Raw genomic sequence first — 26,889 nt, 5'->3', positions numbered from 1 at the left:
TAGCTCCGCACCACATCAGGAAATGTTCTTATGCCAGCTGCCCTTAACAACAGCATTAGCGAGAATAAATTAATCCGCCACTTTGTTTCGAAGTGTCTCTCTGTTCTCTCAGCCAGCTGAGATTTGAAGAGTTAGTTACCTTGGAAACAGGATAGAAGTAAAAGAGCAACGTTTGACCAGAAAGGATAGTAGATTAAGTGGCTTTTAGACTGCTGTTGGTGAATTAAAGGTTCTTTGTTACAATAGTTGAGCATCGTCTGGGGAAAAGGGTCCAACTTTTTGTTTAAGTAGTACATTTGATCAAATAAGACGGTTTTCTTAGGCAATCAGTTGCCTGACAATACTGTTTTAGCCTTGGATATCATTTGCTTCTGTGTGACAGATTTGTGAGGTTTGACCATTCAATGCTGCATAGAGTGGGGGGAAAAAAAACGGAAAGAAAGAAAGGTGAGAAATAGAAATCCTGAATAACCTTCAAGCATCTTTTTCAATAAAATTAATTTTTTCCATTTACTCTATAATGAAAAAATAGCAGGCATATCCGTCTTTTTATGCTAATACATCTAACGCGAAACCTGATTAAGCCTTCACTTCCTTGGCATTGACTCTCTGTGGTCTGATGGAAAGAACATGGCACATGCCCTTTGGTTATGATGTCCCAGGTTCAATTCAAGTATCGAAGGAAGCGGAGGAATTCCCTCCCCCCCCAACAAGGAAATTAAAATTATCAGACATAATAGATTCATAGGCTTCAGGAAAGCTCGGAAACACTTATAGAAATTTTCAAATGAGGCTGAGTTATCCAATCTTCGATTAATGCGAACATTTTTTCGAGGAAACTGAAAATTTTCCCTCCCCTACTAAAAAAAATAAAATAAAATAAAACTCGACGTGCCTTATCCGTAACGCAATACTGAGACACTCCGTAACAGTCCTGACGAACAGTCAACTCAAGAAGAAGGGTTATAGAAAACTTGGTGGTCCTGGCTCTTACCGTTTAGGAGTTAATCAAACAGACAGTCTCTAAAATATTATATTAACACATCAACTCATCACAGAAAGCGGAGCTATCGATATTATCATCAAATTCCTGTTATGTACTCTCAAGAGGTGCACAGGAACCTATCATAATGTAAAAATCATGTTGCACTGTTATTAATTTTCCTATCGACAATTTTCTTTCAAATTACTGTGTCATGTTTTATTTGTCAGGACTCCAATACACAAAACTGAATACAGTACTGCAGCACGCTAAATATTTGAATCGCGATTAAATATGCGCTTATTACATGGTCACCATAGCAACGATACAGATGAGAATGGTAAACAAGTAGGTATCTCTTAACGTAAATCCCTTCCGCATCAGTATTTTTATAGTATTTATAGACACATTTATTAGAAGCAAACCAAGAAATAGAACTTCCATCAGTTTATCAAAGTCACTTTGTTCTATTCTCTCTCTCTCTCTCTCTCTCTCCCCTCTTAGGCTGAATAAAAAGGTAATGATGGAGTGTTTATTTGGATGCCATTTACTCTTCGTTATCTGAAATCATACTTAACTTTCTTACTAAATTAAGTTAGTTAAGGATGTTGAAAAACGTATGCAAGGATGCTTTAGAGTTAAAAAAAATAGAAAATGCTTGAATTAATAAAGAGGGCACGTGAAAAAATAACGTTCTCAGTATCAAAGGAACCTGAAGAGTTCTTACTCTGCCTTTTGAAGTAATTTGGAGTATTGGATTTTTTCTTAGTTCAATAAGAACTACAAAAACTTCATCTAGTGAAGCTGCAATGGAATCAGATGAAGAAGCTAATCAATGGACAAAGACTGAGGCTGTTTTGCCTACGGCAATTTTCCCCGTGAGAGAAGATAAGGGTCTAATTAATTATTCCCATATTTACATTTCGTCTCCTTCAAGAGTACAGTGATTAAAATACAAACCAGCCGAATAAATTCTAATAAGAAAGAGAGAGGATGACTGGCTTGTGGTGTTTTTATAAAATAAAAGAAACTGCAGACGCAGAAACTCTTCACTTTTAGCATTTATAATACCTTTTTCTCTGTGTGCACTCTCAGGCCAGGTTCTTATTGGACTTAGATTTGCTGGTAAAGCGCTTTCACAGAAGCTACTGGAGTGCTGGGGGTGGGGGGCAGAGAAGCCAGGTTGTTTGAGAGATTACATGTTTCGCCCATTATGTTTTAACAGGTGTTTCAGATTCCTCGTTTTCACTTTCTTTATCTTTTCTGCTTTTTTAAATTCTCGCCCTTTCCATTTTCGTTTCTGTTTCTTGCGAAACATTCTTCGGTCACTAGATGTCGCTCTTCTTTGTTCTTTGAATGGTTGACGTGTGTTTAATGAAACTCAGTGTCCTTGTGATTTATTTTGTTTATGGATACTATGAGACTTCACAACACATTTTTATTATTTTAATTTGAAACATCTTGTAGCAATAGGAACCCTCAAATCCCATGCCTAAGAGAATTCACAAATGTAACTCCTCTCTCTCTCTCTCTCTCTCTCTCTCGTTCCATTTATTTCATCTCTCTTCTAACTCTTTCTCGTTTCTTTTCTCTCTCTTTTTTACTGCCGTTTTCTATTTTCTCTCTTTTAACTCTCTCTCTCGTTTTGCAAAAGCTGTTTCGGAAGCGATCCAAAGATAACCAACCAACCATGACATTAAAACCATACGAGTCTCTTTCAGCATTTTTTTTTTTTTTTTAAACTGCTGCGGTTATTTATTTTTTTTTCTTTCCTTTCTCATTTAATCAAGTCTAGTGCAATATTTGCTTCTGTTAGGGCTTCAGCAAGGTCAAGAACGATGTGACCTTTATCAAAAATATCGCTGTCCATTTAGAACACTTACCTGTAGTGTTTCTTCGGCTTAGTGTGCACCGACAACAAGTAGTACAAGTAATTGCATTACAGCCTGCAAACGACTAGAATGCTACGACCCGAAGAGTGCTGTGTGTTAACGCGCGCGCTGTTTGCCGAGATACGGAGATGCCGCTCACCTTCCATTATTCCATTACAAATAGTGACGAGAACACACATGCCATTTACCTACAACTACTGCCTGTGTTGCCAGTGTCATACTATTCACTCTCTCTCTCTCTCTCTTTCGTCTTCATGCCGCCCTCTGTTTGCTGTAAAGTGAGAAAAGGGAGAATTTAATCTATGTGCGTGTCGGTGATTTCGGATGTCTTGTTTCTAGAAGCTTCTTACCTTTCATGCGAGTTGTTTGTGATCCGGTTGGGTCTTACTTTCCGACGACCTTCCAAATTGGTTGGGCGACAGAGTAGCGAATGCTTGCAGGCAAAGTATCAAATGACAAAAGCATTCTTATAATGTGTCGGAATTTAATTTTTTTTTTTCTTTTTATCGGTTTTTCTGGGATATGCAGGTATACTCGAATAAGACCAATATCGAAATATTGAGGTCATAAGATCGATAAATGAAAAAAGTTTTTGAGAAATGGAGCGAATTCTTTTGATTTTTCCATATAGATCAAACGTGGACGACAACGTAAGCAAGCATCCAAACTTTTACAGTGGAAATTCGAACTACTCAGGAAGAACAATAGTCATCTGATCTTTTTTTTTTTTTTTTTTAAAATTAACTTAGATTTGAATTATACTTTTTATTCAAACATTCAACAGGAAACTTCAGAATTGAAAAAAAAAAAAGAAAAAAGAAAAGAAAAGAAAAGAAATGAGGAAAAGAAATTATAAAATTTACCTCAAAAATAGTTTATTGAAAAAACTATGAATATTGGTTTTATTAACAATTGTCGATCTTATACTGATATCTTAAGGGTCATGGGAATTAATTTCTTTGCTTTTCTAAAGGTTTATTTATTCTGTAGCTGATAAAATAAAGAAAATCAGTATATTATGAGAAATAAAAATTCAAGCACATTTTTCTCAAGCAGAAAAAAAAAAAAAATCTACAAATCTACAAGATCAATTTCGGCTTGTTCCAGATCCAAAAATTTTCATTATGCTTGCTTTCCAGTTGTCATGGTAACAAGAAAAATGAAAACGCTCTTTGCATCTAATTTCCTTATCTCTTTTCTGTCTTGTAATCTTTGCTGTTGCAGAAAATGTCTTTAGTTATATCGAGGTCATCGTATAATATAAATATCAGAAGTTAAAAAAAAAAAAAAAACTTGAGATTTATATCAGTACATCGTTCCCATCCCCCTCCCTCCCTCACTAACCACAAGCAGTTACATAATAACGTTGGTTGATATTAAAATTCTTTACTCTCTATGTATTCCTGATTTTAGATAAACTTCTCATCCAGGGTTTGTTTTCTGAACGTTCGATTCTGTGTGGGTGGGTGGGGGGGGTCAACGAGCTCCCTTAGGGGCACGACTCGTGTGTAGTTTAAGAAATTATGAATCTGAATTGCAGCTAGTTTGTAGCATGTTCCAAAGGCCTCGATTATTTTAACCAAACACTATAACGTGAGCATAACGTCCCACTGTTAGAGACAAACTCTGATATAATTTCCAGTAGTACCTGAAGTACTAATACTCTTATTCCATTCTTAAAGTACTTTTGAAGATACTTTCTTACTTACTCGAAGTACACGGATGCATAAATATATTCCATTGCGATATACTGTATATCATATATCCCACTTTTCAATATCACACACCAGTACTTTAATCACTTTTGATAGTTTGTCAGTATTCGGATATAAATATAATAATTTCTTAATTATAAATATATTTAATTGCCTAGTTTCCCCAAAGTACTACTCTTACTTGTGAGTACTTTCATTTGAAACATGCAAGTACTGTACTTTTGTTTGATGCATATTTGAGGTGCATTTTCAGAATAATTTTTCCAGATTCATCACAAAATTCTTTGATTTTAAACATTACAGAAGAAAGTAAAACAGGATGAAAAGAGAAAAAAATAAAATCAATAAAATAAACTCTTCAGCGTATTTATAAGAGTACTTCCCTAATTTTTGCTGCTATTGGGTGCACTGCCATCTAGCTACGGAGCAGAGTAGAAAAGTACTTGAGATACTTCGACAATGTTTGATTTCCGTAAAGTAGAAAACCACGATATTAGTGGTTTTTAACCTATGCCGCGGTATACTTGTGTGTCGCCAGATTGTACCAAGTACTTTGCGAGGTTGGAGAGGGGAAGATGTATTATATTTCAGAAAAGAATTATGAATATTTCTATTTTTTTTTTTTTTTTTTGTATTATCAAAAGAGTTCGTTCATGCTTGACCGAAGACTTACGGAATATACAATAAAGTTGAGAATCCTCTGCGCTATATCATGCAGTTTTTTTCTTAGTGTGCGTGTGGTCAGCGAGTTTCCTTAGGGACCCTACTCGTGCACAATTAAGAAAGTCGGTGGTTGAATTGCAATCAGGTAGTGTCGTGTCCCGAGGGCCCGGTGCTTTTAACCAAAGTTCGATACCTCCCAGTGTGTCCACTAGCAGATCCGGAAACCTCTCGGGAACGCACAATCCATTAATCACCATCGGCTTCTATCCAGACTTGCGAAATGGTTTGTTTTCGCACAGTGCCAATAGACAAGCATTTGTCTACCTACACTAGCGACTCCCAATTTTCCCTCCTGATTGTTTGCGTTCCTTTGTTATTCCATAGCAGTATTCGCTCTCTCTCTTGCTCATTTCCATCCGACCTGTGCTCACCTTTGGCCTAAAAACAGGTTCCTTTTTTACGGCAGGTAGACCAAACTAAATACGGTCAACCATCTTTTCGGAAGGCCCACTCTCTAGAAGATAAATGAGTCCAAAGTTCCAGCGTCTCCAGGACGCCAAAACGCTTGTGTAACGCACACGATCAGGGCGCTACTGTGGTGTACATCTGTCGGCCGGCCGTAATTACGGTGACGGATGGGCGTCGGCTCTGCCCTTTTAATGACTCGCTATAGTTAAACACAGCTACCTGAGACGAGCGGACATGGAGAAAACGCCACGCGAATTTCTCTTCTCGCTCTCCCCCCCCCCCTTAGTCCCTCTACCCAAATCTTCTTTTCTTTGCTATAACCCCCCCCCCCCCCCCACACACACACAACGTTATGTTATCTCAATGACAAGTTGTTTTGATGTAGTTCATGAGTTATTGCAGAAAGGGAATGAGGGGTGGAATAGGTGATTAAGTGTATCTCGAATGCCACCTGTTCTAGGAGATTCGGCTTGCTAAGTGTGCGGGAAACCCAAACGTATAATAATGTCGAAACACCTAGTAGCAACCATTGTTTTCTCTAATAGAGCGCATGTAGCATTTGTACATGAGTTATGTTCCTCAACTGCCGCTGGCACTTGGTAGTCATAGACGAAGACTTATAGATAAGGATACAATGGACAGGTTTCAAACTATGTTAATAATAAGTATTTGTAATTTTGTAATATTTCATGTACACACAGCTTATATTTATGTTGTAAGTGATCCGCTTACATTTGAAGTTTACAGGGAAGTTGTTTAACTGAAATGGGTATAATGCAAGGATGTACATTATCTCACTGTTATTTAGAATCCGTACAGACTATTATTAAGAAAAGTGATATTAAATATGAAACTTAATATCACAACAAGGAATATTAAATATAAGAGTTTTAACCTCGATCCTTATTGCTCTTTACACGAGTTCCGGTAATAAAGTAATGAGACTGATTTTGCTACGGCGCAGGCAGTGGCGCTTGATCGATTGTGAAAGTTGAGATGTGTTCCTGCATGCTCGAAGAATTCATTCAGTAAAGTTTTTAAATAATAGCAGAAGTGCTAAATAGTAAGAGAGAATGAGAAATCTGTGCACGAAGATAGTTTGTGCAAATATGGTTCCACAAACTTACGGCAGGAAAGGATTATTAACAACAACAACAACAACAACAAAAAAAGTTTTTTTTTTTTTTGTTTTTTTTAAGACTACTTGCTTTGTGTTCCGGATTTGGTCCTAGTTGGTGTCTTTCTGTTCTTAAAATACATTTAAAAATCCTCAAGAAATCACACTTTACAAAACTTTAAAAGAAAAAAAAAAACTCCTCTAAGGCAGAATGACAGAAAATTGATTTCCCCGGTTCAAATATAGTTATAGAGGTCTAGAGTTGGGGGGGGGGGGCTACTTTGAACTTGATCACTGTGATTAAAGTGAGTTTTCATTTACAATATTTATTAAGACGCTCCCATTACTTTGTTGTTGGAAGTTATCCTAAGCAGAACAGCTTTACTTATGTTTTAATTGCACCGTTCTCATTAAAACAGACGCTTAGCTCTTCTACTTAGCGAATATTAAGCCCAGTTCTTTATTATATGCAGCAGATGTCACCCTCTTAAATCCGCTACAAAGTCTTCAAGAGTCATTAACCAAATAGTATTGCTGTAACAAAATTTGGAAATGAAAATCAACGATAAAAAAAGGAAAGGAACTATCATTATGAAAATAGCCGCCAAGAAAAAGGAGATATCAACTGCAGTCTCACATCACTGACTGCACTGCACAACAAGTAAAACCTTTTAGATACTTAAACGCAATGTTAAGTAAATACGGGAAGTTAAAGGTGAAAATAGATAATAAAATAAACAAGTGATGCAACAGCACTAGAAAACAGGAATCAAAGTATGACCATATTCAAGACCTAACAAATGATAGAATAGTTCATAAGAAAATCGTTAATAATAATAATAACACCTCTTTTACTCTCTCTCCTAGTAATGAAGTCTTATTAGTTGTCCTGGATTTTATGGTATCCTCTGTACCCCTTTAGGTTACAACTCAGGAAATTATGATGACGTTAATATCTCTATTGATTACCATTTATATACAACACTATTTAGCCTTTACATCAGCATAAAAACGATTGGTATATTTTCACCACGTGCAAACCTTTATCTGCATATTTCCATTGTTGTTGAATGCCGTCCTACCATTGGTCACTATGATTGCTCTTAGCAACATTTTAAAGTGACATTTTTTTCTGATCTCATTTGCTTTTGATGTTTACTATCTATTGTTACTATACACAGATTTTTTTTTCTTTCACAAATCACTTGTAAAAATGAGATTTTTGCCCCAAGAGAGACTCTATAATTGCGATAAGAAACCCCATTTTCCTTATTCTAAATTAAAGGACTTCGTTTTTTTTTACGCGTACTTCTTGTTATGCTTCGTTTAGCTGAAGAAATCGGTGCATTTTATTTCGGCGTACAGCGATTAAGATCAAACGTCAAAAAAATGTCTCGGGGACATCGAAAATACAAGCTAGTTTAGAAGTCAGTTTGCACTGTCAGCAGTTGACAATCCTTTGCGCATCCATGCTGAAAGATGGTTGAAGGCTGTTTTTTAACGAAGTTATTTCGTTTTTTTTCCTCCTTTGTACACTAGATTAGATGCTGACGGTTGATTTGTTGAACAGTATCGTACTTATCATGACTGAGTAACAACAGAAAAGTCAAAATATTTTGTCAATATTGTAATCTGTTCATTTTGCTGGAAAACAATTAGAAAAAGTAAAAAAATATGACATGAGAGTTATAGTTTATATTTGAATGAAATACATAGCAATTACAAAGAATTTCATATTTGGCTGTCTTCCACCCGAGGGGTGCGGGGAGTTAAGTTAACGAAATTAATTTAAATAAATAAATTTCAAAACTATGCATTAAATCACTGATATTAGTGCTATTGAAAGGGAAATTTAATTACTTCGACGAATTGAGATTGCATTAATGTCGTGTTCTCTCCGGTCAGCTTTGTGTTGTTTTATTTTTTGTAATGTCTGTGTACCCAAATGGTTTGCGAATACGAAAATGTCTACCATTCATAAATCTCAAGGTAAAAATAAAGGCATTATAATCTCATTTTAAGTTATTTACTATTAATTTAAAAAATTATTGCTGAATTTTAAACAACTTCGAACCACGTTAAACCCACTAAAGCAATCTTCATTCGCATATTTGAACTGGGAAATAACACAATAAATGAAAGCAGATCAACTGCTGGCGGCTTATCCTAAAATATCCTATTTTTGAGTGGGAGGGGAGGTAAAATGTGGTACTGGATGGAAAAGGCTATATCTTGAATGATGTCATTGAGTAAGAGAAAAAAGTAATTCTTCGAAAATTTCTGAACTTTTTAGTTTAGAAACAGATAACTAGCATTTTAAAACTTTAAAATTATTTTAAAATTTACAGTGAAAAGCTGCTAAATATAAATGAATTATGCTAATGTGGGTATAATAAGTAATTATTGAAATATAAATACTTGCAAACACATTTATTTTAAATGCAGAAATTTTATGCATTTGCCATTTATTTATGATAGACATGAAGGAAAAAGGTCAAGAAGGTCTGGCATAATTTCTGATTGGAGAAGGGGAGATGCTAAAAATAATTAGAATAGAATAGCACGGTAGGCATGATCAGTGAGACATCTATCACAGTCTGTATCCGGCTCCCTTTGACTATAGATTTAGAGGAATGTTACTGAAATATACAAGTCAAGTCATGCTTTCATGAAACATACAAGTAAATTAAAAAAAAGAAAGAAAAAAGAGTAAATGGCTTCTTTGTTGTGCTTGATGGTATGCTTTGTTGGCACAAGTGCTTAGAGAATTAAGAGGCATAAAATGATTTTAACAGAAGGAAGCATGAGAATCAAGCAGATGATCGTTGACGAGCGGGTTTCGGTGGGGGTGGGCTAGTTCCCTAGTTACACATCTTTAATATGTGCAAAATAGTGCTGAGAGATATTTCATTTATAATTCATCAAAACGTGAAGTGGCTACGGCAAGTAAGCTGATACGTGAATAATTAATCGTGTGAACGATTTACTATTAATCTTTTAAAGGACTTATTTAAATATTATTTAAAGTAAATGTGTGGTCGACTTAAATTTTCTCATTCAATTACTCGCACGCACGCACACACACGGTATATTTACTAGTCAACACAAAAATCCTCATGACAATACGTTAAGTCATCCTGTTCAACTAATAATTATTTGTCGTTTTGAACTTTTCCTTTTTTTTTTATTTTAAGTAGAGTACTATCTTTTAAATATTAAGCATAGTTGTGTGTATTTTCTAATTCTTGCACCGAAAAGTCCTTCCAGTCTTGAAAAGATGCCAACTCACTTAGAAAACGTCGAATTAGGTCCAAGTCGCGTGAATATTGCATGACTTTGTTGTTTGAAAATTCATCAATCTTGTCGTGCGTCTCATAAGGCGATGCATTAAATATGAAGCATTGCAAAGCTGAATAAAACTCTCTTTAAACAAATAGATTTGAATTTAAGAAGCCGGTCATGATGATGATTTTAATATTTATAGTTTTCTCTAGTTGAATAGCGATGATGTTAGAGTACGCTACGAATTTGCTTGCGTTTGTTACATGCAATGAAGATAATGAAAGAGGTAAAGTCTAAGCTGAAATCCGTAAACTATGCAACAGATAGTGGCGTTAGATTTTTATATGTAAAGAATGCGCCATAATAAATTTTATATTCTATGATCTGTAAAAGGTTTCGCTATTCTATAGATGAAATTTTGTGCAATGTGTTTTCCGTCAACGTAATTTTGGACGGTTTAAATTTAAAAGGACTTTTTTTTTTCTTTTTTGTAACTTATTGCGTATAATAAAAAAAAAAAAATGTAGTTTAGGAGTAGATTTTTTTTTTTTTCTCTCTACAAAAGATGGCGCCACTAATCGCATAGCTTGTAAATACAGTACCCGATCGTGTTACATTTTAGGGTTTCAAGAATTTCATGGGAATCAATATATTTAATGCCAGACGAAAATTTTCTTTAGACAAGCCTAATATCAAAACATAGCACTAAGAATAGCGAAATGAGATCACTCTCTGACGAAACATGCAGGTGGTCGAAGTATGTCAGGTAAACCAATATTAATTTTTTTTTTTTTAATATCTAGTCAAAAAATAATGGAATATTTTTTATTTTGTTTCTTGGAACCTGCCCATTTTATGTAATTTTTAAACACATGCACCTTTAGTATATTCCTTTAAATGGATTCCGTTTTAACTTATTTTTAACAGAAATGGGTAAAAATGTCCATTTATCAATCTCTAGCACTAGCCTCTGGTGGCGGTAAGAGGAAGCTTTCTCTTTTCACTGTTCTTAATACATATGCGGCCACCCTAAAGTGTATCACATTTTATCTCTGGAGGGAGTGGGTGAACTTGACAGTGCAAAATTTTATTATGTATGAAGCATTCGAATTACTTTCCTATCAACGTTTTTAAATTAAGACTGTTTCTAAAAAAAATGACAGAACCTAAAAAATCAATAAAAACTAATAAAATGCCAAATACTGATTCCTGTTTTTATCTGTCCAGTGGTTTTAAAATATTTTAGTGTGAATGTTATAATCTTATTATCTGTAATTATAGAAGTTGCAGAATTTGGATTTAAGTTGCGTTATCTGAATATTTAAAAGCAACCCGTCATATGTTCAAAATATAAGCACGATTGACATGAAGTGTAAGCTTTGTGACACTTCGGAATTTTCCGAAAAATCCTAGAAAAAAAAAAAAGCGTAACATCCTTTTTAAGGATGAACCATAACACTTTAGTCATTCAAATAATTATATGTAGCCATTGTTAACAATGCACTAAAGTTTTCAATGTAGTCAGTCGACCAAGCAGTTCTTAGTATACTGTTAAATAGTATACAAAACTAAAGCATAAACCGTGGAGTATCATTTATTCGTTGATTTAAATCAAGTCAACCATAAGATTAATGTTTATTATGCGCAATGCCAGAAATTATGTTATGCATCTGCGCAATGAATTTATGCTTCCATCTCAAGTTATTTATCTTAGTGAGATGAACGAGCGAGTCCAAACTCACAAGCAACCGTATTTTTACTTAAAAAAACTGCATCATAGAAACTCATTCTATGGAACTGCATACACCGCAGTAAACTTTTCTCAACCATTGAAAAATTCTAAATTATTTCTAAACATTTTCAATTGCTATCTGGAAAAAGGATTGCAAACAGTTTATTTATTATCATTTGGGACATATCATTTTTTCTTTTTGTTTCCCATAACGAATTGTTTTATCAAATTTTGTCTATAATGGGCGTTTTGGTATTAAGAATAGCCCGAATAAAATCATGGATTAGCACACATTTTAGTAATGATTCTTAATAACGAAATTCAATAAAATTCGTCCCCCAGAGTCAAGTTGATCGAGTAAAAATAATATATACTTTGCGAAACAATTTTCTGTAGAAACCACAAGGGAAATGCGACAATTTACGATAAGTATCAAATATTGTTAATTTGTTTTTCTGTAAGTTTCATATATTTAACGAATACAATTTTCTTTTTGGTGTTCCTAAATTTATTGAAACACTTTAAAATGTAAAAGACATTTTTTGATTTTATAAATTCCAAAGTATCAAATATTATTAATTTGTTTTTCTGTAAGTTTCATATATTTAACGAATACAATTTTCTTTTTGGTGTTCCTAAATTTATTGAAACACTTTAAAATGTAAAAAACAATTTTTGATTTTATAAATTCCAAAATGCTTTTTCGATTTTCATAAGGTTTTTATGGACTTTGTGATAATTACTTTATTTCCATATCTATGAAAGCTTATCGAGACTATGTTTCGCCTCACAAAAAAAAAAAAAAGATTCCTTTAGTCTTTGCAGTCCGGAAACCCAAGAAACTAAAGATGGAACTTTTCATGCCACTTCTAACTCCAATAAGCAGGGCGGTGATCTTATACCACACAATGAAACTCATCTTCAACCTAAAGACATTAACCAACATTCATGCTCAAAACGAGATTCGAACCTACAGCCAGTTGGAAGGCTGATACGTTAATAACTCGGCCAAACAGACTAGTGAAGTCTATTTTGAAGGGGTCTGTTTATATTTATCGAAAAGGAATTTATGAACTCGTGATATTGAAGTTGCTTTAGCTGCACTTATGAAGATAAACATACATATAGTCTGCTGTTTTAGCATTCCATGATGAAAATGCTAATTTTAGTATGTTTTTTTTCCTTCTATTTATTATTATTTGCGTTATCTTAACAGTATTACATAGTGCAGCATTATAGTTATGAACAGAAACAAATTTGTACAGAACAACACAATATTATTTTATTTAAATATGTATTCAGAAGGATTCGATTATTAGAGCAGTTAGGTATGCTCGTATCTGACGAAAGTTAGGCAACCTATTACAGATGCCAGTTTAAATTAAAATTCTGTAAACTGACACTTTTTTTGTGATTTTTTTTTTTTAATTCCCAAATCAATACTTGATTAATTTTTCTCCCGAGCATGTGCTCCCTCTAGTACTTTGACCTATCTTTTCTGCGAATGCTGTTAATTTTGTGTTATATGAACCCATTTTCTTGTATTCATTCGGAAACAGGTCTGGCGCAGAAACAGTTTACTCAATTGATCGCAGTGTAAAATAATTGTGTGTGTGTGTGTGTGTGTGTGTGTGTGTGTGTGTGTGTGTGTGTGTGTGTGTGTGTGTGTGTGTGTGTGTGTGTGTGTGTGTGTGTGTGTGTGTGTATTATATATATATATATCTGTTTTTTATCAGATCGATGAAATGTGATAAGTAACTAAAATAAGTAAGTAAATAAGATAAATAAGTAAAACTGCAACTTACTTTCTAAAAAGTGGATGTATTAACACTCGTCCAAAAAACGTGTTTTAGATGTATTCTCAAAAAAGAAATAGACGGTGCTAAGGTAAATGAACACAGCTAAGCACTGAACATGGAGTGGATTTCTAGAAGTCCAACTATGACAGTGAGATTGCCACCTGCAGTGGGAACACTGTCGAAGTCCTGTGTGATGCTATGAAGGCCGGAAGCAAAGAACACCGAAATGGCGAAGAGTACAAGTCTGATCCTGTCACAACTTACATTTGTTGAAGAGGTTCGCTTTTTTTTTTTTTTTAGAAAGTTTTAACTTTCTAAGGTAGTGATATGATGGCATTTATATCTTGAAAAGAATAAAACTCTTGCGTAGTACCCATAGCAAAACAAACAAACAATATTTTTTTCGATCCCATTCTTTTCTTTTGGGCTTAGTAACACGAAGCTGTTAATAAAAGAGGACGGCTAAAAAGCATAAAAAAATCAAGTTTTTTTTCCTCATTTTTTTCGTCCTTTCTAAAATCTCTTCCACCATTCAGTTTTTACTGGTGCTCCGAAAAGTGGGGAAAAAAATAATATCAACATTGTTGCTAAAACTAAAATGAGAAACCCAAAATCAACAGTAATCGCTTCTTTCGTAGCGATTACTGTTGATTGTGGGTTCGATTTTGCAAAATAACAAAAACTGAATGTTTATACAAAAACGGACAGCTTTCCAGTCTAAGCTTTCTTAGTACTCTTTTTGTCTCCCAAGTAGCTTATCCTGGGCAGCTGTTATAGAAATAGTCACAATTTGTCACTGGGGCCATTCCAGATTAAACATTATTTGAAATGAGAAATTATAGCATAATTGTTATAATGAATAAAATAAAGTACTTAATTTTCACTTATTTTAGATATTAAACATGGTTGGTCAGTATAATGCGTGTTCTATGAATTAATCTAGAGTAAAATGCTTTTTAGTTATTATTGTTATAGGACTTCTCTTATAATATTAATAATAAACCTGGGTCTAAAACTAATCAGCGTTCAGTACTGCTGCTACTGAATTCTCGATCCTAGTCTTCCCAACCATAGTCTACGATCAATTAACTCGACGTTGAGGAAGAGATTAATAAAATGCCCGTTTTTAGTGATCTGATTCGAATAGTCAACTTCAGCCAATTAAAAAATGACACATTTTTGAATTTTTTTAATACAAGTATGTGATGTGTGCGCATTTTTAATAACCTTTCTAAAGGATCAAAGAAGTTTTATTTTTGACAAAGTTATCTAGTTCTTTAGTGGTCCTGTTCTTTGGTTTTAATCCTACACTTATAAGTAGCGCCTCTGCTAAATGCTTATTAGGTTTATTTACTCGTAACTACCAAGGGCCGTATTAAATGAGAAGGCGAGAAAGAAATGGTCAGGATTTAATGCATACTTCGTACTGTTTCTGTATCTCTTGCCAGTTGATACCCTCCACTTACAGCTCATCGCTTTTCTAGTTCGTTCATTATTTCAACTGATATATTGTTAATTATCAGAGTTGTTTGGTTGCCAAGCAACCGCGTTAACTGCAGGCAGATCGCCAGCACGTTTATCTTCATTCTTGTGCTTTTCATTTAAAGCAGGATTTGAATTTTACTGTCGAGGGGTATTTGCTTTGTCATGCCGCTAATCAGTCTCATTTGTCCTTTATTTTGGAAATCGCTCTCATGTCATGCAATATGTTATCGCGTTGGAACCTTCAAGAAAATATTTTAATACAGGAGATTTAGTTCATAAATTGCTTATTCTGCCACCTAAGGCTTTGCCATTTATTCATCCCAGTGATTCTGCGTGTCTGCTTGTTGGCGTTAAGCACTAAAACAACATCATGCTTGGTGCACAGCAGATGGTAATGGCTTCAGAGATGGAGTGCGAGAATGGGAGTCTTGCTGTACTTTTAAAAGTTACATTGGAATTTCGAAAAGTTAGCTTTTCCAGTTAAACGTGCTCATTACTTTTAGTTTAATTTTTATTAAGGCAGGATTCTTAGCATTCTTGGATTTTAGCCCAAAGTTCTCGAATTCAGTTGAATTCACACAAATGTTTCGTCTTCTTAATTATGCCACTAGGAGAATCGTGGAAAGTGAGGCTTACAGTTTGACTCTTTTGGGGCCGAGAAAACTTTAATTTCTCCAAAATGCTGGCTTATGAGTCACTGAAACTGTATCCAAAATATAAACCGGAGCAGATCTGTATAATTTTTAAGTTCTGCCGTTTTTTTATTATTATTATTTATGTTTATTTATTTATTTTTTTACTACCGTTAGTCATATTGTCCCGCTATAGTTGCTGAAAATCATCAAAAAAAAAAAAAAGTAATGAAATCTCTATTTTGAAGGAGAGTTGTACATTACATTTAATCAATATTAAATTGCCGGTATGAAGAAGAAAGTCGATTACAGCGTCGCTTGTAAAAATTATCTACCAAAACCGATCCAGAAGAAATCTAATTTCAGTAATGGCACTGAACACTGAATTTTTCCATTCAAATTATTACGTAAATACGTTTATTTACGTAGTGAGTTGAATGATATTTAGTAATGTCATGACTCAGAAAGAGAATAATACACATTGCGTTTAATCTCGCAGTTTTACTACGAACGAATTAGATTGTATTACAGACTTCTTTTGAATTGTCGATGTGGAATTTAATAGCGATGATAGCTCCACCTACAAAATTGTTCGAAATCAGTGGTTAATAAGAATGAAATATCTAAGTAATTACATTGAATTTACTTATCCAGATTACTGTTATTTTCAAATGTTTATATGCTACATATAGTAAACTACGTGTGTGTGTGTGTGGGGGGGGGTAATAGCTTCTGGATTCAAATTCGAATTTGATTTTGCGGTATTTCTGAACTGCGGATTTCGAAGAAATCCGCAGTTCATTCAAATTATTATTAATATAAATAGTCTTCATTACGGCAACTTTTGCCTTGCTTTTCAAACAAATTGTGAATTTCCTTAGACACCTTTTTAAAAATTTTCTCAGCTAAAGTTATATAACTATTAGCTAAATTTCTTTTACATTTTTGTAATAGTCAGCTCATATCCCAATGCAGACCAAGAAGGGAATAGCTCACACAGACAAAAAGCAGAAGCTCTAATAGACAACTTGGGAACTCAATGTAACCCCTCTTATCCACAGATGGCATCACCAGCAAAATTGCTACCCAGAAAAGCTATAATTCATTTAGTCAGCATAACGCTATCCTTAGATTTCAGCACTTTCCCACAACATGGAAGACTGCTGACATCATCCCTATTAAAAATATTGGAAAGAACCCCCAACTCCCTTAAAGCCTATCAGTCTTTTATCCAGGCTTGGAAAGGTCGCTGAAAAAAGTTAATCTCATAAGGCTTCAATCTGAAACGAACAAATTATTTCAAATGAGCAATTTCTATTTCGTAAAGACGATAACACTGTACAACAGATACATAGACTGATTGCGCATATTACAAAAGGCTACAACAGGAACCTCCATACAGCTGCAGTCTTCATAGATGTTGCTAAGGTGTGGCTTTTGACAAGGTGTGGCATCAGGGCCTTCTTTATAAACTCATAGAATTTAACGTACCAATCAAGATAATAAAAATAATCGTACCTCAAAGACAAATATATGCAAATTAAAATAAATGAAATTGTATCAACTAGATATAATCTTGTCTGGTGTGCCTCAGGGCTAACTATTGTCCCCCCCCCTTCTTTTTTCAATCTATATAGCTGACATCCCTCAAAACCCAAGTACAACCATCACTGCACTATATGCAGATGATACTGCTCTACTAGCAAGATCTCTCAGTTCCCAACTGGCAATCAGAAGACTCCAAAGCAGTATTCATATACTAGAGAAGTGGCTGATGGACTGGAGGATTCAAGTCCAATTCAGCAATCATATAAAACACATAGGCTCGAAGACATCCAAAGCAATTGCGCAACTCTACCCCCATGATCAACAACAGAAGCAAACTGGATATACGTAGCAAACTACTTATATACGAGATGGTAATACGTCCAGTCTTACGCATCTCCTGCATGGAGCCATACCTCGGATACAAACATTCAAAAACTGCAGAGGATATGAAACAAATGCTTGAGGATGATTCTGAATGCCCCATGGTTTATTAGAAACTCACAGATCCATAGAGAAGTCAACATTCCTTACATATCTTCCCTTCTCCATGATCTAGCAGAAAAGTTCTTCATCAAGGCAAGTAATCATACAAACCCTTTGATCAAACAAGCTTTGGACTACAATGAAGCGGAATACTACAAATACAAAAGACCCAAATCAATCTTATGCTCAGTTGAGCACAGCTAATCTCACTGCCCTCACAGGGCGAGCTTAGAGCTCAATAACACTCCACTCACAGAACTTCCCTTACAGACAAAGGGAAATATGAAAAGCACATGTGCTTCACCCATCAAACCAGTAACGTTCTGCTTTTACATTTTTGAACATTCAGCAAAAATGTAATTTTAAATAACAGTGATATATGAATTGTCGTATATCTTAATATACATGTTAACCAAAATATTATGTTACTGGTCTAAATGTATAACCTGATATGTCAATTTAAAAAGTAATGTCATTTCATATCTTAGTAAAAATTATAACAGCGAATGTAATTTAATGTATATTAAATATTTTATTTCGTAAATGAGTATCCTTATTTCATAGTATCCTTTCTAGATAATACACTCTTCATTTTTGTTGAAATTGTATATATAATCTCATGTGATACCTCACAAACTATCAGAATAAGCAACCAACGTATATAAACGTTATTTTACTGTTGAAAAATGCGGTTGTTTATAAGTTACTTGCTATAAATGATGATAGGCTATCAATAATAACGTTAGCCTTTCTGTCTTTCTTAGGTTTCTTACTAACGGCAGCTCAGGTTCTACCTGGCGACAATAAGGATGTCGTCGAAGGTGAGACGCTACGATTACAGTGTCGCTTCCACTCAGCACTTGTTTCTAGTACAACTCTCTACTTCTGGAGCCGAATAAATAGGAATGGCAAAGACAACGCTGCCATCAACGCTGCCGCCCTCGATCCCCACTACAGCATAGATTTCTCACCTCAGGAAGGCAAATACGACTTGCTCATATCAAAGGCCAAGTACGACAAAGACAACGGACAGTTCGAGTGCTGGCTAAAAGAAGGAGGAAGTGGTGTAGATATTTATAACGTTGCCTATGTTGTTACCGTCCTAAGTAAGTATCGACTTTTTTGTTTTAAACGTTAAATAACTTTTAGAAATTTTACCGAGATGAATAAGGCTATTAAAAGAACAAGGTTTTACATTCAATCATCAAAACACTATAGTTTAAAATAACTAAACGAAAGTGAATCGAATATTTTGCGTGTGGTCTGCACAAGTAGTCGTATGTTAGGAGAGGGGAGGGGAATGAAATTGCTATAAATCTCATCAGTGTCACTTTCGTCGCGCCTTCGGCTTAGTAACCATACCAAATTTTAAGTCAATAATTTAATATTCTTTTTGCAATGTTTTCAAAATAAAAATATGTACGCAGTTTTCCACACAATAATTCATAAGTTTTAAATTGCTCGCCGTTCTGAGTACTCGGTTATCAGATCGATTGTAGCGATATTGCAGTGCTTGTGTTCAACTAATCCTGATTTTACTTATCCCAAAATGCAAGAGTTGTGATGCTGGCAATTCGGATATGCCAAAAAGAAGCCGTGAAGTGCTTTCTTTAAGTGAAAAGGCCTCGACTTTATGAGGAAAGAAAAAAAAAATCGTATGCTTTTATTACAGTATATTGTTATAATTGTTCTATTTTATATTGGTTATTGTTGTTGATCTCTCACTGTACCTAATTTATAAATTAAACTTTATCATAGGTATGTATAGGAAAAAACACAGTATATATGTAGAGTTCGGTAGTATCCACTGAGGATCTTGGAACGTATTCCCCGCGGATAAGGGGGGGGGGTACTGTATACTTTCTCTGTTTTGATTAACTTCTGTGTTAGTTTTATGATACTTCATAATTATTATAGATTTTGCTGGTGAAATCTGTACTGAATCGAGAACTGCAATTCAGACTTGTCTTAACGAGAAAATTTGCAGAGTTTTCCTATTGTTCAGGTTTATCACAGAATCATTAGTCCTGAATTATGGTAGTAGTAGGTTTTCTTCCAGGGCCTCTAGCTTTTTGCTCGTCAAACCACTATCATTCTTAGAGCATTCTCGATACTTGCTCCTCAAAGAGGTATACGTACTCCATTACAAAGTAGTGTGCATATCCAGCTGTTTACATATGTTTTTGCTGTGGTTCTCTTATGAGTATGATTACATGTATGCTACCGATCACTATCCTAATAACAGAGGGGGGTGATAGGGAATAGTGGAAGGAGGGTGGAAAAGTTCACGCTTCACCTTGAAGCTGAAGGTTAGAGTCTCTCATAGTAAGATTGCGTTACTAAAGAGGAGCCATTCGTGTTTGGCGTGATTTTCAGGAAATTGCTTTGTACTTCATACTGTGTGATTAAGGGTTTTACTTCTGTTTATTTTCCCTATACGAATATAAAGGTCAAGGTTCATTACTTCCATTTCCTTTAATTAAGTGCATAGTAATCACTAGATCGTTTGTGAAGTAGTCAAATGTTTTATAGTCATGTCTGTTATTACATATTTGCACGATTGTGTGAGTGGATGGAAATATCATTGTGCCTTGTTTTAAACCTGTTAGTTTCTGCATTCATTAAGCCTTATGAGCTTTCATTACATCTCTGTATATTCTAGTATTTCTCTCTCCCTTCGGCGTGATTGTATTTGCATGGTTTATTTTTGTTAAGTTTGGACTGGGAATATTTATCAAGTTAAGCAGCTTTTCAAGATCAGTTTCCTTAATTTGATAAATTTATTATAATTGAATCTATGTACTAGAGTCCTTGAAAATGGAGAAGGAAGGGAAGTAAACATATATTGCGAAATGAGCAATATAACAAAAGTCGATGCAAAATATCAGCCAGTACAATGCGAATCGAATTAGTTAACTTTTGCTGGTCTAATGCATGATATCCTTTAAACAAATATACTCTGGGCAGACATATTCTAGTCCATTAGTTCTTGCATAACATACAAGTATATTTCTAGTTTCTTTATAAATAACAGTAACAAAAGAAGTATAAGTAAACCCACCAGCTGAAATTTGGCCATTAAACATTTTATCTGTTTCCATCCAATTCTCATCCGTGATCCCCTAATAGGCAATTAATGCAACCGACTTGCTATTTCTCTGACGCATCCCCTAAAGGCAAATATTTATGGCTGTAGATCTGCCTGTTTTAAGGGACGAAAACCCTCATTCTCCCCCCCCCCGTATGAGACCGCCTAACTCGCTATTTGAATGAAAATCACCTGATAAAGTTTCTCACGTCATAAACGGGATTCGAACTCGTGTCTTTCCAATCAAAGGGCTCGTTTATACCAACTGAGCTACGAAGGTTTCGCATACAAATTCATTTCAAGGCCTCAACCTGTCATCAGATCTGTGGCTTTCAAAACATTTTTGAGCCTCAGCATATATATATATATATATATATATATATATATATTAGGGTTACCAAGTAATTTTATAACCTTAGTTATTTAACTCCTAATCCCAAGTATGCAAACAATTAAGTTTGCGCTTGAAACATAGTTCAAGTCTAAAGAATGTACAACACCTGGGCAACTCCTTGTAAAGAAGGGTAAAGCTCTGATCACTATTCCTGGTGTTGTACCATCTTTAGACTTAAACTATGTTTCAGACGCAAACTTAATTGTTTGCATACTTGGGATTAGGAGTTAAATAACCAAGCTTATAAAATTACTTGGTAACCCTAATATACAATATCCACAAGTTAAAAAATTATATATATAATATAACTACTGAAATCTGGTGAATCAATATATAAACTACTGAAACTGTTGTAGTGCTGCATTTTCTCCTCCTCCAAAATGCTGCACTTTCAGATTTTTAATTCAAGTTTTTGCATTGCTGGCAAATTGCAATCTCCCTGTTATCTCGCGTATAATTAATAATGGATAATTTCGAAGCGAAATTGCTCACTCGTCTTTTTATACATTTTGGTCATTTTATTTTTGACGATGATGAACGGTCACGTCAAAAAATGACGATCTTTTTCGATTATGGTCTTTTCAATTTGAAATACTCTAAGTATACAAGTCTGAAACCCTTCACACTTATCTGTGTACATCGTCTTATAGCAGCATCTCCATATGATATGTTTAGTAAATTGTATATTTCACTAGCCATTTGTTTTCGAATCGAAACGTGTAACCCAAGAAGATGTTTCGATTTTATCTGTTATAAGATTTAAAATTTTTAAAATTTAAGAACAAAATCTGAAACAAAGCCAGAGCTCATGTTTTCGGTACTTTGTGTGACAACTTATAATTTAGTACCAGTATTCTGGATTACTACTCAGAAAAAGTAAACAGTACTTAGGGCTAAAAAGATTTTCACCTACTTTTGGAAAATAAAAAAAAAAGGGCATTGCATGATTTATTCATTATTTTTAATAATATTATAAACGACAAATAAAGCTAAATAAATTTATTTAAGAAATTGTTTTCAGTTAATTTGAGATAGATAGTCTTTATCCTAAACAGTGGAACACTCGACGAATAGTTCAACGAATGAACATTGTACGTGGATTTAACTGTCGTCACACTCCGAAAATAAATCAATGACCCGTATAGCTCATTGAGCCTTTTCTCCTCTTGTTTTGAGTCTGTGTGCAGAACCAATCTGTAATTACGAGATATCGACCTGATACCCTGGAATCCCGTTAAGAGGAAAGATGAGTTTCACACACCCAGAATCTGCTTTTTCTTTATTTATTTTGATCTTATGTGACAAGTAGGATTTTTCTCGTCCGTTCACAAGCAAAGGTAATCTGTATTTCCTTTACTAGTTGCCTTCAACTTTGTCTCCTCATCTTATAAGTTTTGTAGTAAAACCTGCTTCGCCCTCCACTCTACTTACTCCACCTGTTCGTATAAGTGTTCCCATTTTGGTATCAACGGCTCTATCCTTCTTGACAGTGACCAAGTGTAACAGATAGACACGCGCAAATGATTGATTGAAAGAGAAAACACTGTTTATCAGTGTAGACCTTCAACAAGGGCAGTTGCATATGTGATTTGCCGGAGATGTCAGTATATATATTGATGCATGAACTTGATGTCAAGAATACCGTTGAGACGTCTTTATATCTATGTTTACTGTCTGTATTTTGTGTTTGAAATACATCAACTGTTCCAAAGCTCTCAAAATTTTTACTTAGAAGTTCATAGACCTTTTCATTTCTTTCTCTATCACAGACGCATAACAGGGATCCATATTGGATCTAAAAATCTAGTTATTGTTAGCGTTTTTAAAACACCATTACACACTTACTCATCCATAGTAGGCACATGTTACAAATCTGCCGTTACAAATCTATTCATTCATAATAGGCCACAGTCATTGATTTATATATGTTTAGAAATAAAGCATATGCAATTGTAAACGGTGAATTATCCAATATCGAATATTTTTAACAAAAATTGCATATTTTTTAGGATAACTGGCATATACTCTAGTATTTATAGTAAATATTCTTAATTTTTAATGTTTCAGTCAGGTTGGCCTAGTGGATAACGTATTCGCGTGTGGTTCAAATCCCATTGTGGCATTGATGCTCTTTGAATGTCTTTAGGTTGTAGATAAACTTCATCTCTTAGTGTAGGGACCATCATCATCACCACCCTGCTTATTGGAAATCTGAAATAGTTTTAAAAAGTTGTTTCTAGACCTCAACCCTTGTCCATGATACTAAAAATATGCTATAAGGTTACAACCTCTTGTGGGTGGAATTGACCTTTTAAGCATAATTTAATAAAGCATAATTGATTTATTTATTGACATATAACCACATGTATTATAATAAACAAGAAGAAAACAAACGGAATATAGAAGTCAAAATTTTGACTACCCTGATATTACTATTTTATTTAACCCATGAGTGTATTTCATTTTCCGGACAAGTCAGGCATGTGGAAGAAACGTTAAAAAATATCGGTACATATAGGAATATTAATGAAAAAGCATATCGAATTCAAGTTTGATGAAACCCATTAACAAGAGAAACAAAGAGGAGAGTTTCCAGGAGATGGAGAATAGTTTGGGGAAAAAATTTATAATGGTTATTGGAAAGAGAGAGAGAGAGAGAACTATACCTTGCCTTCTACAGAAGTATGCAAACTATGCCATCATATAGATGATCTAATATGTATACATTTTATTTCTAAATTTACTTGCTCTGATTTGTTTTTAGAGCACGTTTTTGTTTATTTATTTTTAAATATGAAATAAAAATTTTTATGGAAAAACAAGCCTAAAAGGATCACGGATTTTATGCTTAATAAATTGAGCAAAGATTAAAAAAGGGTTGAGAAACACTACAGTAATGGAAAATTATCAATAAAACTGAATTTGGAGATTACAATAAAATAAAATCCTCTACTTTTTTATTCCCAGCAGTAGTAGGTGGAGTTCTTTTAGCCCTAACTTTTTCTGGAGATCAGGCAACCAGTCTCCGCTCTTAGCCATCACTTATAGCTGAGCCCAAGGTTATCGATAGTTTTATAGGAATAACAGGGAAGAGAGAGAGAGAGAGAAAATCCGGCAGTCAAACAACTACTTCCATTGTCATGGTCCTGAACTCCAACAAGTATATATTATTGCCGCAATACTGTGAGTTCTACAGTTGTTTTTTGAGGTTGCGGGGTTAAAATGATTTTCCGAAAAAAAAATCCTATTTTCCTGTACCAAAGATCGACTAACTCGGAAACCGTATGAAAAAAGGCCTAGAAGAAGTTTTTCCAGTCGGCGACTAGAATCGAGCATCATACTAATGTGAATGTACAAATCCAACAATAAGCAATAAGTGACTGTTTATGATTGTTACATAGCTCTAATCTTCGTAAAATGTGAATAAAATGATGGAGAAATTGAGTAAACATTGAAAATGGAGTAGCTTTTAGAGTTTCGATACTAAATTCCTATTCATTAAATGGTTTAAGAGAGAATTTTACAACTATTGATATTATGTGGCAAAAGTACAGGAGTACTTCTTATCCATGAAAAGCACTCCACAGGTCTACCAACTGGATGATCAGAATTTTTTTTTATTTTTTGGACGAAATAAAACCCTTTAAATAAAACTGCTCTTCTATATAAAAAATCAAAATATCAGGGAATGTGACTTCTCAAGTTGTTTGGAATAAAGCCGGAAATAAACATGCCGCCTTGTGCACTTGAAAAGTTTGATTTAATTTTTTTTAAAATAATTAAAAAATTTTTTTAATTTGTTTATGATAATCGCAATGTATCGTCGGCAGTTGCGATGTACCCTTAATGTTGTATGTCTACCAGTGATAAGCGAAGAAAACTTCTTCCAAGAAGATATCAATCTATAAGATGCTAAATTATAACTTAGCTTTCGAATGATGCAAGGATCACCACGTAGGCGTGTATAGAAAGTACTTATGTGATTTTCATACTTGATAGGAGTCGGAATATTTTTCTTTATCCCTGTTGGACGTCATATTTACACTTTAGTGAACCTGTAGTTATATATTACATCGTATTCTCCATTTCTTCGCTTCATGTGCCATTTGTTACTATATTATGGCCTCCTCTTCTTCTTCGCTTTCTTGACATCTCTCCAAAGATTTTTTTTTTTTCATCCAATTATTGGTGTCAATAGAATTCTCAATGCCGAACGTCATCTGCTTATAAACTACTTCTATTGGTGTAAGGCTCAAGGTATTGTGCTCTGCTTGTCACTACCAGATCCTATGATGTAATAGTGCGCCTGGTCCGGCGGTGATGGCTACGAAAAACCTCTCCAACGACAAATTGCCGAGGCGAAAAGTGCACACGAGGGCCGATGTCAGAGTTCTGAACTCCAGATAAGGCTGCCGGGGCATGTCGACCGCTTCAGCAATTCTGTGAAATATTGATTCTTGAGAATGTGTCGCTGTTTTGCCCGTAGCTGTCTAGCACCGACTTGTGACGCTAAAGACAGTGAACAAACACCCCCCACCTTTCTCACCTCTCTTCTCCCCCCCCCACCCCCCGTGGAGACTTTTACAAAGCACCGCGGTATTTATAGAACACACAAATCGTCTACATAGATTTCCATTCCATTGTTTTCATTCTTTACCAGTTTGGCTTTCCAAATTGTTATTTGCCTTTCACTAAATTTACTTTCATTTCATAAATCACATACTGTACTTCTCTAAACTTATTGTGGTACTTAGCCCTAAGTTAATAATCCATATTAATACAAGTCATTCAGATTGTTAGGATTTTAGAACGTTGTTTAAAAGCAACCATGATTCCATTAATGGCTACAATTCTGAGTGCAATTGTTATGCAGTAGTATAGCTTAATTTGCGTTTCTGTGCAGTCCGATTTAAATGTAATTATTATTACAACGCTTTAACTGTTGCATTTGATTTTCTGTAGTTACGACAGTTTACATGTTTATCAATTTACTCGAGCGCTCATCCATGCAAATGAAGATAATTGTTCCACCATACCTATTGTCACGGGGAATATTCAAATTAGCAGAAAGCTGATGAGTTTCAAAAGATGATTGGACGCCATTTGTCTGGTGAGTCTGACAGACTATGTTCGCAAATTTGAACATGCCTAGGATGACCATTGTGCGATATTACTAGCTAGCAGATAGGAATTTCATTCCTATCAGAGCGACTTTCCTGTTTTAGAACACTTGGGAATCTAACATTTGTATGTTTACGATTGACTCGTATTTCTTCCAGGACAATCAATTTTCAATTGCATGACTGGGTTTGATGTTTACGGCATGGTTTCAAATCAATCATAACACCTCATTTCCATAGTTGAATCTGATTGATGCACATTTAGATGATCTAGCGAGACTCAATCATCTGCATATGTATCTCGTTGTTTAGCATTTAGCATTTTGGGAAAATTTGTAAATAATAATAATAATAAAAAAAAACTTTTTCTATTTACCTTAGTACTAAGGCATTTTTGTGAGTTAGAATATGGCATAATTCGTTTTTTCCTTTTTTTTTTTTTTTCAATTCAAATTAAAAATATTTAAGGATCTTATTAGGTTTATAATT

At 34.5% G+C, this 26,889-nt stretch overlaps 1 protein-coding gene across 1 annotated transcript in view; it reads left to right on the top strand.

The window, feature by feature from the left end:
• The window catches only part of LOC150093920 (cell adhesion molecule Dscam1-like), a 418,036-nt gene that overhangs the window by 298,041 nt on the left and 93,106 nt on the right, over nt 1-26,889 (top strand). Inside the window, exon 2 of the mRNA XM_090412761.1 lies at nt 18,563-18,904. Within this exon, the coding sequence (XP_090268887.1) occupies nt 18,563-18,904 (342 nt within the window). The remainder of the gene's footprint in view (nt 1-18,562; nt 18,905-26,889) is intronic.

This window comes from Typopeltis vanoorti, chromosome 23 (assembly GCF_054136105.1).
Source record: "Typopeltis vanoorti isolate ZY-2024b chromosome 23, IOZ_Tvanoo_1.0, whole genome shotgun sequence".
Classification (NCBI taxonomy): domain Eukaryota; kingdom Metazoa; phylum Arthropoda; class Arachnida; order Uropygi; family Thelyphonidae; genus Typopeltis; species Typopeltis vanoorti.
This window is presented reverse-complemented; position numbering and strand designations above follow the sequence as displayed.